Source organism: Diachasma alloeum, unplaced genomic scaffold (assembly GCF_001412515.2).
Source record: "Diachasma alloeum isolate Michigan unplaced genomic scaffold, Dall2.0 Dall_scaffold_00319, whole genome shotgun sequence".
Lineage (NCBI taxonomy): Eukaryota > Metazoa > Arthropoda > Insecta > Hymenoptera > Braconidae > Diachasma > Diachasma alloeum.
In genome coordinates, this window is record NW_021680458.1 from 67,980 (window position 1) to 83,923 (window position 15,944).

General features: G+C 43.2%; 2 protein-coding genes across 2 annotated transcripts; both read right to left on the reverse strand.

Annotated features, from left to right (window-relative positions):
• Nucleotides 1–6,794: 6,794 nt before the first annotated feature.
• Nucleotides 6,795–10,731, reverse strand: LOC114841315. Its single transcript, XM_029126238.1, has 3 exons — nt 10,068–10,731; nt 7,613–9,786; nt 6,795–7,205 (listed from the first exon to the last, which is right to left on the reverse strand). Exons 1-3 carry the CDS (start codon nt 10,729–10,731, stop codon nt 6,795–6,797), a joined length of 3,249 nt encoding a protein of 1,082 aa, XP_028982071.1.
• Nucleotides 10,732–15,482: 4,751 nt separating this feature from the next.
• Nucleotides 15,483–15,944, reverse strand: LOC107040116. The gene has a single exon (XM_015260061.1). It carries the CDS (start codon nt 15,942–15,944, stop codon nt 15,483–15,485), a length of 462 nt encoding a protein of 153 aa, XP_015115547.1.

The following is a 15,944-nucleotide window of genomic DNA, read 5'->3' on the forward strand; positions in this document are numbered from 1 at the left end:
GGAAACAAACATTCCATGCTCATTTCATTCATTATTATCCATTATTTCGAGTTCCATGCACAGCAAGGATATTTGACTGCATGAAAAAAAGTAATATAGAAGAATGAAAGTAATAAAAAAGTTGCTTTTCCTTGTAACATGATAAAAAAATCATGTACTGTTCCTCGCCTGAACTGAGGGCGGATCATGGGGGGAAAATTAGTATTTTTACCCCAGCGAGGAGTCGGATCACCCAGGGCCACAATTGTCATTTTATTTTTTTTATATCTTTTATTTACCTTCTCTTGATTATTTTCTCGAACTCTGTCGATCGTACTCACCGTGGGTTACGTGAGCTTCGTGACGAGGGGAGTGGAGCGGAGCATCAGGAATGGCTACAAGAGGGCGCTACACCAGAGGAGTAGCACGCCGACGAGCACGCACACACCGAGTCTGGGAGACTCACACCACGAAGGACGCGAGAGACGATCGATGCACGCCAGCAGGCATCTCAGGCTTCTACGTGCGAACCCCCACCACCTCACCGATGGATCGGTGGCACAAGGCCGCCCAGTAAAAAACTGATGCTACAACATTGAGGGAGCATCGGATTATGTTGGCTTCTGCGCCGCTCAACGCGGATCACATCCACCGACCGCGAGGCGCAAGTCTCAGTTTTCTGGGACTCTGGAATTGGGAATTAGCACAATTTGAAAATTTCAAATTCAAAATTATCGAATAACCCGGATTCTCCGCGCTTCATCACGTGATTGGGTGGGAGTAGGAAAGATTTAGAGGATCCTCGGGGCGATGTACGGCCCCGACGGGCACTCTTCGCTGAGATCTGGGATTAGTCAAGTCGCTCTGCACCCTAACGTTATTTGAACGCTCTTTGAGCAGTTTTTGTTAGTTCTGTTCTTTATAAAGTATTTGTGGTATTTGGGGCCGTTTGGGACTTAATTCGAGTCTGCTCGTGACGTGTCACTCAGTAGCCTTCAGCTACTTAATTATTTGATTGGTCTTATAATTTTGATTCTTTGTCGTTCATTACTATTACGGACATTTTCGGTGTAGGGAAAAATTGGTCATACTCATTTATTGTGTTAGTTTTCCCCAAGAATTTTTCGTGTCGTGGCTCTCGCGTCGTCGCCGCGTACGGGTGATCCTCGCGTCCTAGCGTCTACCACCCACCTTCAAAACTATTATTATTTCTTTCGTTGGTTATTATCAATAATTGAATTATATAATTTTTTTTGTTAAGCTCACTTAAGGTCAAGTATTGAACCTTGTTTGTTCAATTAATCACTGAATCAAGATTGCTTCCTTTTGATTTAATTTGGTTTGTGTAGTGTCTTTGCTTGCGGGAGTCCTCTCCCGCACTTGTACAAAAAATTCTACGTTGACTATCGTATGGACGAGTAAAACGTCCCTTCCGTAACTCATGGATTGAAATACATTTTTTTTTGTTATTTTATAAAATTTACATAGTGTTGAGTTACGCTCATTGTAGCCTGTTTCCACACGCCTCCGCGGTTGTCTGATCTAGTCGTGGAACGCGTCTCAATGGTATGACCTTGTCCTTTGGCGGTTAAAAGGACTGGCGCCCTTTTTGGTAATTTGTCTCCTCTCGTTTATCCCCGTCGTTCTGATTTCGGGTTGAGAAAGTTCAAAGGGTCGCTGGAAGTTCGTGGAGAACCACGCGCCTGAATCCCGCAGATGCGCTTGTAAAATACCTCATATCCTATACAATAAAAGACAAATTTAAGTTTTTTTAGAAAAATGAAAATTTGCAAGCACAATTAAAACTTTCTCAATAGACGAACTTGACTTGGAACTCAATTCAATTTTTTTCAATATAATTTTTTTCATAGCCCACATTTTGCAAAAGAAAACTCTACAGAAAAGTTCGCCATCTCTTTTCTCGAGAAAATGTTTCTTCCTCAAGAAACTCCTTTTTTTATGCATAATTTTTCCGAATTTTCACACCCGTTTGACTGTTATAGAATGAAAAATGAGAGACGATAGAACTTTGGTACATATATGGATAAAACGCATGATTACCGATTGATGGACTGATAGATAACCCCACCCTACCAAGTTCTAAAACCCTCTACCCCTAAAATCCAACAAAAGTTCCCACTATCTATTTCAAAAATACACACGAGCGTCTCGTTACACTAACTACCGAACAATTAATAACAGCCCCAGTAAAAAAAAAAGAAAAAAGCAAAAAAACTCACAGTCAATTGATAAAGCACTCAACCCAAGTCCTCAATATTCTCTTACAAAGTTGACTGCTGGTATCCCACAGCTCCCAACACTGCTTGGAGCTTATTTAACAATTCGTTTAACGACACTCGATGACGATGTCTTCTTACTGCTGTAAATAAAACGCATGATGGAAATTATATTTTTGATTTTAATGATTGATAATAAATTGTTCCGCGTGTTAGAAGCCCATTGATCCACTACCTACTTACAACCAAACCCCCAGGCCAAAATACTCCGATTAATCATTTTTTTGTTGTTAAAATGAAAAAAAAAAGAAAAAAGCAAAAAAACTCACAGTCGATTGATGAAACACTCAACCCAAGTCCTCAATATTCTTTTACAGAGTTGACTACTGGTGTCCCACGGCTCACAGCACTGCTTGTATTCAACAGTTCGTTGTAATCTCCCGTCCGTTGGTTTTGTCGACACTCGGTGACGATGACTTCTTACTGCTCGAATTAGAAATATAATAATGATAAAAATAAAAAACTCACCAATACTCATCTATAATCATACAAGGAACAATAACTCACCGTAATTTAATTTATTTTAACTTTGACCACCACAAATTTTTCTAACTGTCACAACAAATTTGGTTAAAGCATATGATAATTGAAGTTGCAGCTTTATGGGCCTTCCACTGTTTCTTGTTTTTAACTGAAATTCATTCATTTCGAATTCCATTAAATTCTCATTACAACGTTTTTGTAGAGAGATAACTGCAGAACAATTATTATTGTTATTAGGACAAATAATGGAGTTAAATAAACCGCCATGGTTTTTGATCCTTTATAGAAGTCTTTATAAGATTCGCAGGCCATATAAAGGGTCCACCATATAAGAGATTTCTTATAACGGAAGCCTCTTCCTTCCAAACGCCTACTGACCCTTGTGACCCATCATGATAAGGGATAGCGGATAAAGAATCCACCCCCGTTTGCGGGGGGTTGGGAGGTAATTGAAAAAACCAATTTGGTATAGCTTCGCGATGCGACGGTAAACTATGGCACTATGTTTTGAAGACTTTGGTATGCTTTGTTTAAACAAAATCAATTTCGTTAAAAAACCACCTCATGTCTGCGGGGGGTTGCAATTTTTTTCAGAAAATGAATCTGCCCTCTGATGCAGAATTGGATGGTAAGCAATGGTAAAATAAATCTAAATCTGAAACATGAAACCAATTATTCATAAATAAACATTTCTTAAGAGTAATGCATGCGTCAGCATACCCCCACTCCTTTCCCGTCGCCATCTTGTGTTGCAGGAAAAAGAGAGTCGATTGTTGTGCACGAGGTTTCTATTTCGGAGCAAATAAATTTCTCAATCCAGTTATTTTGATAATTAAAACAAGTGGTGTTACCAATGTGGATTATGTGAGTTGCTACACTGTTTCTATTATGATGGGACATACGTAGTGGTCCTATTATAATATTTTGCACTTTGGAGTAAAGTTCGTTATATGACTGTATATCAATGTTCCTTTTGGATTCACAGAACAAATTATTCTGGGATAATGAATTGATTTGATTAATTAGTTGCCATTGATGAGCATAATTCAACACACTGACATGACGTTTCCTTGTCAAATTCACCCATTGCATTGAAGTCCTTTTTTTAGAGGATTGTAATCCTCACATTCTAATAACATATTAACTGAGTTTTGGATTACACACGGACATATTTGGATTACATATGTCGAATGAAGCCCAATGAATTAAACATTCACAAGTTTTGGTTTTAAAATAGACAATTCAGATCAAACAATTGGGATATTATTTGACAATTTAGGAGAATTTGGTATGTAAATCGTATGATCAGAATGTGGATATTACAATAAACGCGGATAATACAATTTCGGTTGTCTAGGTCCTAATATAAGAAATAAAATATGTATAAAAAAAATGAAGGAAATTCATGATGGGTATTATTCCACTGTCATGAGTCAGTTTGAGAAGAAGGTACTATGTCGAAGTTACAGTATGCCCATTTATTTATGTCTTTTTCAGCAACAATCGTGGCAAAATACTTGAAAAGGGTCAGAAGGAACTACAAGCATCCAACAACGCTCCACTATTTCTATAGATCCAAAAGAAGGAGATCCAGATGATTAAATATTTATTCATGCATTTCGAATGTATAAGACGGTAAATTATGAAAGATGAATCCAAATAAAAAGTGAAGTGGTAAATCAAAAAGTGAATTCAGCGCAATGGAACGTCTCTTGTGTTCCAAGAGGAATGTTTGCTTCAAGATGGATAAAATTGAATAATTTTGTATTTTTCCACGATACCTAAATGTTATCAATAAATTTCTTTCAAGTGGAATGCACTCATTCGATTTTACCAATGATCTATCGTAATAGCTAGTGAATAGTTGAATTCCTGACGTGTATTTTTAAATCCAAAAGCGCTAGGCGAGCATTCGAGAAAGCCTTCTTTATATCTTTTATATAATCCGTTGAAAAAGAGTCTTAGAGAAAATTTGCTGGCTCTTTTAGATTTTGAGTAATTGACTGGAAAATCAATTATGGAATAGGTCACCTCATTTCTCTTTGCCACGTAACTACCTGAATAAATTCGTGACATTATTATGAGGTGTAGACCTAGAGATTAAGCTTTAAGATCAGAGTGTAATCATATTCTTTATGTATAGAGTCATTTATTTCCTCTCTGAGGTTTATGTAAACTACTTATGTAATAATGTTCGTACTGGGGTTTGGGGAGGAACCATATGTAAAAGGCCGAACGGTTATACATGCCTGAATAAAAAATTTAAAAATTTATTAGGTGGAGAGATAAAATAGAGATGGATGGGAAAACTCTTTATTCAAACAACAGGATGGCATTGTTCATTATGTGGTGTACCCTAATCAGTTCATTTCGAATGACAACTAAAACTGTTGCGGACGATCGTCTAAGACTCTTACCCATAGTGATAATAGGAGAATCGGAATCGTCAGCTGTTCCTACGTTCAACAACGCACACTTCATCCGTGATGATATGAGTAAGTAACAAAAACGACACGTACAGAAGAAATTCTATTGAAAAACCCAGCGCTCTATTGAAGAATTTTCATTCGCATTTACCAAAATTCTATTAAATAATGCAATTAATTTCTTGTGTCAAAACTATTAAAGATGATATAACTTTGGTGCATGAATTTTGATGAGATATTTCACAGGGAAAAGTATATAGATTTTGAGTTTTCTACAGGGTGTCCCGCAACCGACCTTTTTCCTTGAAGGGTATTCGAGAGGGTGCTTTTTGTAGTGGAAAGGTCCTCTTCCATTTTTGGATCCTAGAATTTTTTTTTGGTCTGACTTTTTTTTGGGGGGGATTGAACTACTAATTTCAGGGGTGAATTTTTTTTTTAATTGTTAAATTTTTTTTGTCTTTTTTTATGGGACATGACCTTGCAACTAATTGACCAGAGAGAACGCAATTTACTTGCGAAATAAATCAGTATGATCCACAATTACTTCTGATTGTTCTTAATTTTTACAATTATGTTAATGGAAATTCTGTTCAGGTCTCGATCAGAAACTGATCAAGTCCGATCCGAAATTCTGATCAGGCATGTTACGCCTCTGCCTTATATTTTTCCACTAGGGTTTCTCCGCCTTCCATCATTAGGCATTAATTAAATTTTGATTTTTTGAGAGAAAAAATTAGTAATTTCCCAGCCGGGAATCGAACCCGGGAGTTCCCAATGTCGCGTCGGGTGCTCTTACCATCTGAGCTACCAGGACACTTACGAATTTCACTCTGAAATTTACTCATACCCGAGTGGAAATTCTCGTCAGGTCTCGATCAGAAAATGATCAAGTCCGATCCGAAATTCTAATCAGGCATGTTACGCCTCTGCCTTATGTTTTTCCACTAGGGTATGTTAATATTCAATTCTATTCAATTTATTTCCTTGATGTTACAAAAGTTTTTCTTTGTTTTACATCTCCACAAGCCTCCTCCTCCTCTATTTTACTAAACATTTTATTAACATAGTGCTGTGCACATAACCAACATATACTATAATATAATATATTTTTCTTTATATTTAACCTTTCCCTTCTTATTTGTACCCCATTCCCCCCTTCCCCCACTGCTCCTCCATCCTTTTCTGATTCTTCTCCACCCTTCTGCTTCCCTCCCTCTCTTTGGTTGCGTTTCGCTTTGTCTACTCCTCCCTCAGCGCCTTCTCTATCCTTCCAAACCGATCACAGTTTCTCTTCGTAGCGTGATCTCTGAGCTCCTCTTTTATCCTTTCTCTCCAATGTCTTCGATTACTTTTCTGTCTCCATCTCTTCCACCATCTTTCATCATCTGGTCCTACTCTCCTCATTATCTCCTTGCAGCTGACCACGTGCTCCAGTGACTCCTTCTCTTTCTCACATGCCCGGCATCTGTCATACTCAAGGCCTTTCTTCCCTCCTCTTATTGCATTTCCACATTTCCATCTTGCCCAAGCCATTTTCTATGCCATGTTTAATTTTCTATCCGTCCAGTACTCACTCATCTCCGTGTTCTCCTTTATCTCTCCGTAGTGGTCACAGTATTTCGGTTTTTCTATTCTCTCCCCTATGGACCTCTTTCCCCCAACTGGACGGTTGTCCATTCTTAATCCCCCTCAATTCCTCTTTCAAGCATTTTCTTGGCCATCTACTTTCTTCCATTCTGCTCAATTTTATTAGAAAAGCCGCTGCCCTTCTGACTGCTTCTACTTCTACACTGCTTACTCCTGCCTCCATTCTCCATATGTAGTCTGGTGTGTTTCTCGCCAGTCCCATGCTAGCCTTTGTATATTTCTTCTTTATCCTTTCTATGTTTTCCTGCCTTCTCCATCCCCACAGTTCTACTCCATATAGCGCCGCTGCCTTCACCGTTACTCCCATGAAATACAGCCTCTTCCTCAGTCCTCTTATCTTGCCTCTCCTCATTTCTCCCCAGGTTTTGTTCACCAGCGTCTGAGCTTTCCCTGTCAGTTNCACTGCTTCTACTTCTATACTGCTTACTCCTGCCTCCATTCTCCATATGTAGTCTGGTGTGTTTCTCGCCAGTCCCATGCTAGCCTTTGTATATTTCTTCTTTATCCTTTCTATGTTTTCCTGCCTTCTCCATCCCCACAGTTCTACTCCATATAGCGCCGCTGCCTTCACCGTTACTCCCATGAAATACAGCCTCTTCCTCAGTCCTCTTATCTTGCCTCTCCTCATTTCTCCCCAGGTTTTGTTCACCAGCGTCTGAGCTTTCCCTGTCAGTTTCTTGGCATGTCTCGAGTATGTGTTTTTNGTACTCCCATGAAATAGAGCCTCTTCCTCAGTCCTCTTATCTTGCCTCTCCTCATTTCTCCCCAGGTTTTGTTCACCAGCGTCTGAGCTTTCCCTGTCAGTTTCTTGGCATGTCTCGAGTATGTGTTTTTGGTCGTGAACCAGAAGCCTAAATACTTGAATTCATTCACCACCTCCAGTTTCTTGCCTTTGTACTCCCAACTTTCTTTCCTCCTTCTTCCTCCGTTCCTGAACACCATTATCTTTGTTTTTTCCACACTCACCTCCATTTCATTTCCATCTGCCCACTTCTCCAATGTCTTTAACATCCTTTTCAACTCAGATCCCTCCTCTGCCACAATCGCTGCATCATCTGCATACATCAGGGTGAATATCTTCACCCCTGCCCCTGGTCCGATAGGCGTGCCTCCGTCTCCTCTCTTTTCCATCGCCTCTATCAGATCTTGTATGAAGATGTTAAATAGTATTGGGCTCAGTGGGCAACCCTGCCTCACTCCTTTCCCCGTCTGGAACTCCTCTGTCAATCCTGTCCCCACTATCACCCTGTTTCTGGTGCCCTCATAAATTCTCTGTGACATCCTCAAGAACTTTCCTACTATCCCTATCTCCTCCATCTTGTTCCAGAGTTTCCTTCTGTCTACCTTGTCGAATTCCGCTTTGAAGTCAATAAATGCTACATATAATTTCCCTCCTTTCTTCTTGAGTCTGTTCCCGATCAGCGTATTCAGTACAAACTCCTGCTCCATTGTTCCTCTTCTTCTCCTGAATCCTGCCTGTGCCTCTGATAGTTTTTCCTCTTCCTCTAGCCACTTACCCAGTCTGCGTGCCATTATCGACGAGAGGATTTTATATCCTATGTCCAGCAATGACACTCCTCTATAATTCGCTGCCGTGTTGATATCCCCTCTCTTGTGTATTGGGAAAATTGTGGCCAATCTCCATCTGTCAATCATTTCCTCTCTCCTCCAGAGCTCCTTTATTATCTCTATGAGTTCTTCCCTTCCCTCTTCAGGTAAATTCTTCCAGAATTCTGCTGTGATCCCATCTTCTCCAGCTGCCTTCCCAGTCTTGAGTCCATTAATAACTCCCAATATTTCCCAGTCTATCAAGTCCTCATTCAGCTTCAGATCCCTCTCCTCTTCTTCCCTGGCGTCATTCCGTCCATCTTTCTGGGTCTCTCTTTCTTCTCTATCCTGTCCAACTGTCTCTTCCTCAGCCCTCTCCCCCTGCTTTTTCTCTGCTTCCAGCAAGCTCTTAAAGTGGTTCACCCATTCTTCTTCTGAGACCATGTTCACTTCCTTTTTTCTTCCCTGCCTGAACCAGTTCATTGCCTTCCACCATTCCCCCATTGTTTTGCTCGCTGCTACCGCTCTCTGTTTCTCTTCTATCCACTCGGCAATCAGTCTGCCTCGTATTTTCCTCAGAGACCTCTTGTGTTCGTTGTACCTTCGTTTGGAGTTCCAGTCTCTCCTTCTTCTGAACCTGTTCAAGCTTCTAAACATTTTCCTCCTCTCCTCTTGGTATTCTCCTGTGTCCCATGCCGCTCCTTCTTTTTTCTTGTTGCCTGTCACCATCTTTGCTTCGTGTGCTGCTTCTGTGGTAATTTTGACCAGTCTCGCCCATCTCTCCTCCGTATTCTCAACCTCTTCAATTCTGTCCGTCCATCTTTTCTCCCATTTTTCCTGGAAGGTTTCCTCTCTTGTCTCTCTCCATTTCAACCTCGGTTCTCTATTTTCTCTCCCCTCCTCCCCTCTCTTCGTTCTCTCACTCCAATCTACCTTCAGTATGATTGGTAGGTGGTCCGAACCTTCTTGTTCTGCTATCTCCATGCTCCTGAACCACCCGGGAGCTTCCTCTTCCTCCAGTCTTACTATTATATAGTCCAACACACTGCCCAAACCTGCCCCTTCTCCTATGAATGTTAGCTGTCCCTCCTCATCTCCTTCGGCCCTTCCATTCTGGATTAATAGTGCCCTCTCTTCGCACCAGTCCACGAGCTTTCTGCCTTCGTCCCTCGTTGTTTTATCCTGTGACCTCCTTTCTTTTATTCCTGTCCTCTCTTCCGTTCCACATTCTGATATCCCTTGTAACTCTCCTATCCTCGCATTTAAATCTCCTGTGACTATCAATCTCTCTTCTGATCCTTCCAGGTCCTCCAACATACCATCCATCTCCTTGAGTACTTGTTTTAGATTCTTTCTATCATTATTGTATGAATTTATTACTACGTACCCATCCCTGCTTCCTTTTGCTTTAATCGACATTCTCAGCCCATATTTCCACTCCTCCACTTTCCAGTCCGCTTCCAGTGTCCTCCTGATTCCCATNGTTTAACTTCACGGAACTTTTGTCGAATGCCGTGGACGGCTACAATCACAAGGTNGGTCCATCTATTCTCCCATTTTTCCTGGAAGGTTTCCTCTCTTGTCTCTCTCCATTTCAACCTCGGTTCTCTATTTTCTCTCCCCTCCTCCCCTCTCTTCGTTCTCTCACTCCAATCTACCTTCAGTATGATTGGTAGGTGGTCCGAACCTTCTTGTTCTGCTATCTCCATGCTCCTGAACCACCCGGGGGCTTCCTCTTCCTCCAGTCTTACTATTATATAGTCCAACACGCTGCCCAAACCTGCCCCTTCTCCTATGAATGTTAGCTGTCCCTCCTCATCTCCTTCGGCCCTTCCATTCTGGATTAATAGTGCCCTCTCTTCGCACCAGTCCACGAGCTTTCTGCCTTCGTCCCTCGTTGTTTTATCCTGTGACCTCCTTTCTTTTATTCCTGTCCTCTCTTCCGTTCCACATTCTGATATCCCTTGTAACTCTCCTATCCTCGCATTTAAATCTCCTGTGACTATCAATCTCTCTTCTGATCCTTCCAGGTCCTCCAACATACCATCCATCTCCTTGAGTACTTTTTTCAGATTCTTTCTATCATTATTGTATGTATTTATTACTACGTACCCATCCCTGCTTCCTTTTGCTTTAATCGACATTCTCAGCCCATACTTCCACTCCTCCACTTTCCAGTCTGCTTCCAGTGTCCTCCTGATTCCCATTAGGAAGCCTCCACTCGCCTTCCCTCGTCTGTGTATCCTTATCGCCTCTTTGCCAAACCACTCGAATTGTTTATTCAGTCTGTCCATCATTTTTGCCATTCCTTTTGTCTCTAAGTGTGTTTCCTGAAACATCACCACATCCATTTCTTTCCACTGTTCCTCGTTCTTCCCTATATTTATAGAATTTTCTACATTCCAGTGCCACATCTTTAATATTCTCTCCTCTCCTTCCTCTCCACTGCTTGCCTGCTGTCTAAAAGGGCCCTCTCCTCTCGGTCCTTTACCTTGTAACCTTTTGCCTCATTTCTCCTTCCACCTCATCCCACTCCAACCCGTTACCATCCACACAGATGCAGTTATATTTTGTCCCTGCCTGCTTCTTGGNGCATGCTTTTTTGGCGCAACTGGATGAGCACGCTCCGCTACGTGAGTTGGTGGTGAACTCCTCTGTATCTGCCCCGTGACTGACAGATGAATTGCGGCTGTCTGATCGACATGTACAATACCTGAACAGACGGTTTAGGAGAAGGCGTACTCAAGAACGGCTCCTGGAATTCCGCTTGGCTAGAAGTCTCCATCAATCAAAGCTCTTAGATGCCCGAGTCAAGTATTACTACTCTCGTCTGTCAGGACTGACTGGTGCTGCTCTGTGGAGAGATCTACGTAATCTTGCGCTGACCACTGGTTCCAATTCGAGCTCTGTTGTGCCTTCCGAGGTCCTCAATGCTCATTTTGCTGCTGTCTCCACCGTTGCTCTGCCTGCCAATCTCACCAAGTGCTTGATGACCGTTCTCACTCGCTGCCTACATCTGAGCTGTTTTATTTCTCGCAGGTGAGCTGGTCTGAAATNTAATAGTGCCCTCTCTTCGCACCAGTCCACGAGCTTTCTGCCTTCCTCCCTCGTTGTTTTATCCTGTGACCTCCTTTCTTCTATTCCTGTCCTCTCTTCCGTTCCACATTCTGATATCCCTTGTAACTCTCCTATCCTCGCATTTAAATCTCCTGTGACTATCAATCTCTCTTCTGATCCTTCCAGGTCCTCCAACATACCATCCATCTCCTTGAGTACTTTTTTCAGATTCTTTCTATCATTATTGTATGTATTTATTACTACGTACCCATCCCTGCTTCCTTTTGCTTTAATCGACATTCTCAGCCCATACTTCCACTCCTCCACTTTCCAGTCTGCTTCCAGTGTCCTCCTGATTCCCATTAGGAAGCCTCCANTGCCCGAGTCAAGTATTACTACTCTCGTCTGTCAGGACTGACTGGTGCTGCTCTGTGGAGAGATCTACGTAATCTTGCGCTGACCACTGGTTCCAATTCGAGCTCTGTTGTGCCTTCCGAGGTCCTCAATGCTCATTTTGCTGCTGTCTCCACCGTTGCTCTGCCTGCCAATCTCACCAAGTGCTTGATGACCGTTCTCACTCGCTGCCTACATCTGAGCTGTTTTATTTCTCGCAGGTGAGCTGGTCTGAAATTGAGGCTGTCGGAACTGATGGGATCTCGAAGAAGATGGTTCTCAACACTCTTCCTGCCTTGGCGAACACTCTTCTGACCCTCGTGAACAAGTCTTTTGTTGACGGTATCTTCCCTGACATCTGGAAGCAGGCTCTCATTGTCCCTGTATGTAAGGTGAGCTCGCCTAAGTCGCCGTCTGACTACCGGCCTATTGCGCTCCTCCCTTTCCTTGCGAAAGTTCTGGAGCGTTTGGCCTCTAAACAGCTTACCTGGTATCTGCATAGGCGCAACTTGCTCGACCCCTGGCAGTGTGGCTTCAGATCTGGACACAGCACGCAGACGGCCCTTCTCCGACTCATCAATGACGTGCGGCGTAATGTTGATGATCGCAGAATCACTGTCCTGGTGCTGTTCGACTTCTCTAAGGCCTTCGATACTGTTTCCCATCCTCTTCTCTTGAGTAAGCTGGCTGCCCTAGGCCTGTCGATGAGCGCGGTGAAGTGGGTACGATCGTATCTCACTGGGCGCTCCCAGGCGGTCAAAGGCACTGATGGACTGTCTCCGTTTCTGAGGACCAACGCAGGGGTACCTCAAGGATCCATCCTTGGCCCTCTGCTTTTCTCCCTCTTCATTAACGACATTGGTGCCTGCCTTCGGGAGTCGCGGCATCTCCTTTACGCTGATGATCTCCAAATATACCTTGAGTGTGAGCCTCCTGATCTGCATAGCTGTATCGAACGTCTCAACGTGGACATCTCTCGAATCCAGGCCTGGGCTACTACCAACTGTCTCCAGCTGAACGTGGGTAAGATGAAGGCTATCATCTTAGGCGCTAGGCGTTTTGTCAATGCCATTGATGTCTCTTCGTTGCCACATCTTGGTTCGGCTGGTGCTGCCATTGAGATCGTCAGCTGTGTGAGGAACTTGGGTGTCTTCGTCGATAGCAAGTTGACTTTTAATGCTCACGTCCAACACGTAGCTTCTAAGATCAACTTTGCATTTTACCAACTATACAGTCTTCGAAAATACACCGATGTTCCGCTACGTAAACTGCTGGTGAATGCTCTGATTTTCCCTCACATCCTTTACTGCCTTGCAGTCCTTCAAGGTGTGGGTACGGTTCTTGATCTGAAACTGCAGCGCTTCATCAACCGTGCGACGAGGTTCGTCTTTGGGTTGCCGCGTGATGCTCCGATTTCGGCTGCCCGGCGTAGTTTGGGCTGGCTTACTGTGTCTGGGTATAGGACTGCCGCCATTGCCAGCACTATGTACCAGGTGCAGAATACTGGTTCTCCGTCCTATCTCGCTGAGCTGTTCTCCACCTACATCTCGGACAGACCTCTTCGTCAAGTGCTAGCGCGCCAGGTACTGGTCGTTCCGAATTATCGTACGGACACCTATAGAACTGCTTTGGCTGTTGCTGGTCCGATGATTTGGAATGATATTCCTGCGTGTATAAGGGATCTGAACACGGCTGCCTCCTTCAAATCTCACATGCGACGCTGGCTGCTGGAGGGAGAAATGACTTCCTAATCTAAATCACTCTATCTCTTGGCTAACTCGTGTTGTCTATAACTTATTCTCTGACTCTATAACTACTTTGTTTAAATTTCTAAACAATAAACTTTCTATCTATCTATCTATCTATCTATCTTTCTGTCTGTCTGTGAGATCGTCCGAGATGTACACCCCCCATCCAAACTCATTACCTCTATTTTGCTGGCTCTCTCTTCCATTCTGACCGTCAGCCCTCCCTCCTCTCTTCTGTCCAACTTCTCCACCCTCGCTCTCACTCCAAGTGTTTCCCATAGCCAGTGCTCTAACTCCTCTTTCCTTGTCCTCGTGATTAANTCTTCCCCTCTTCCGACATGTTATCCGCCGCCATGTCCTAACTTCCTCTTTTTCTTGTCGTTACTTTTTATCTTATTTCACCTTGCTCTCGCAGGTATTCTCCTGTTCTTCACCTCCTCCTCGTTCTTCTCCTCTTTAGCTTTCTTTTTTATGTACTTATAGCCTCTTCCTACCTCTTTTCTTACTTTTTTACCTGTANGCGCCAAGTTCTGGTCGTTCCGAATTATCGTACGGACACCTATAGAGCTGCTTGGGCTGTTGCTGGTCCGATGATTTGGAATGATATTCCTGCGTGTATAAGGGATCTGAACACGGCTGCCTCCTTCAAATCTCACATGCGACGCTGGCTGCTGGAGGGAGAATTGACTTCCTAATCTAAATCACTCTATCTCTTGGCTAACTCGTGTTGTCTATAACTTATTCTCTGACTCTATAACTACTTTGTTTAAATTTCTAAACAATAAACTTTCTATCTATCTATCTATCTATCTATCTTTCTGTCTGTCTGTGAGATCGTCCGAGATGTACACCCCCCATCCCAACTCATTACCTCTATTTTGCTGGCTCTCTCTTCCATTCTGACCGTCAGCCCTCCCTCCTCTCTTCTGTCCAACTTCTCCACCCTCGCTCTCACTCCAAGTGTTTCCCATAGCCAGTGCTCTAACTCCTCTTTCCTTGTCCTCGTGATTAATGTTAATCCCTCAATAATCATGTTTTTCCTTCTTAATCTTCTCATCTCTAGCTCCTCTTCCCATTATTCTTGTGTCCCTCCTGTCGCTTTCGCTCCATGTGCTAGGGTCATCCCTTCTGCCTGAGAGGCTTCCAGACGGGCTCACTGTTCTCACCGTATTTGCTGGAATTATCGGGACATCCCTTCCGTCTTCTGTCACATCTTTTGTCTTCTTCAATTCTTCTCTTGCTTCTTCTGCTCTGATCTTCCATGTCTCTGTCACCCATTTCCACTGCCTCACTTTTGACTCTAACTCCTCCACCTGATCTTCACTCACTCTCAGTCGTTCCTGCGTGTCTCTGAGCTGATCTGTCAATTGATCCTCTTCCGACTCTCCTCTTCTCCTCTCACAATTTTCACACCNCTCCTACCTCTTTTCTTACTTTTTTACCTGTACTAGCACGGAGCCGTATACCGCGTCCGGGTATGTTAATAATTGATGAGTAATTAATTATTTGGGGCTAAATTTATTGTATTAATTCAATAATTTGAAATTTATTTGTTTTATTTACTTTACTTTATTTTTTTATTTCAATTTAATATTACGTTTTTTACATGAAGTACAGCGGCATGTACTGAGTGGGGAAGGAGGGGGGGGGGATTTGAACGAAAAAGGGGGGAGGGTTGCGGAACGAGTCGGAGCCCACATCACGCCTCCAAAAGGGCGGTGAGGATTTTTTTTCAATTTTTTGTTCTCACTCCGCACGGATTGAGGTAAAGGAAATATTTGTGAGGGTGTGGAAGCCACCCCCACACCTATCGGGGAGGTTGAAATCTGCACACAATGAGGGGAGGGGGTTGAGAAATGAGTCCATGCTCAAATCAAAAGGGGGTGAGAATTTTGTGTTCTCAATCATGTGTCCAAAAGAGGGGTGAGTATTTTTANCTCACTTATCACTGCCTCTTCTCCTGTCACACTGTCCACAGCCAAGCCCTCCTCAACTTCCTCTCCTTCCTCACTTTCCTGTTGCTCTGACTGGTTGTCATGGGTCTCTTGGCCACTTTCAGGATTCTCTGGGTCATCCGGGTCATCCTCCGGCCTTTCCCAGTGAGAATTCTCCTCATCCCCCGTCTTCTCTCCCAAGAAGTCCTCCAGTCGCCTAACCCCAGAAAGTACCCTATCCTTCCTCTTCTCTTTCTTATCTTTCGGGTCCATTTTCTTTCTACCTCTACTTGCTCTTCCAGGTGTTACCTCTTTTGATTTCTGTGCGTCTCCTCCATTACCGGCTGCGTTTTCCCCTTTCTTGTTCTCCAGGCTTCTTAGGTTGTAACTGCCGCTCCTCTTCCCCTCTTCCGACATGTTATCCGCCGCCAT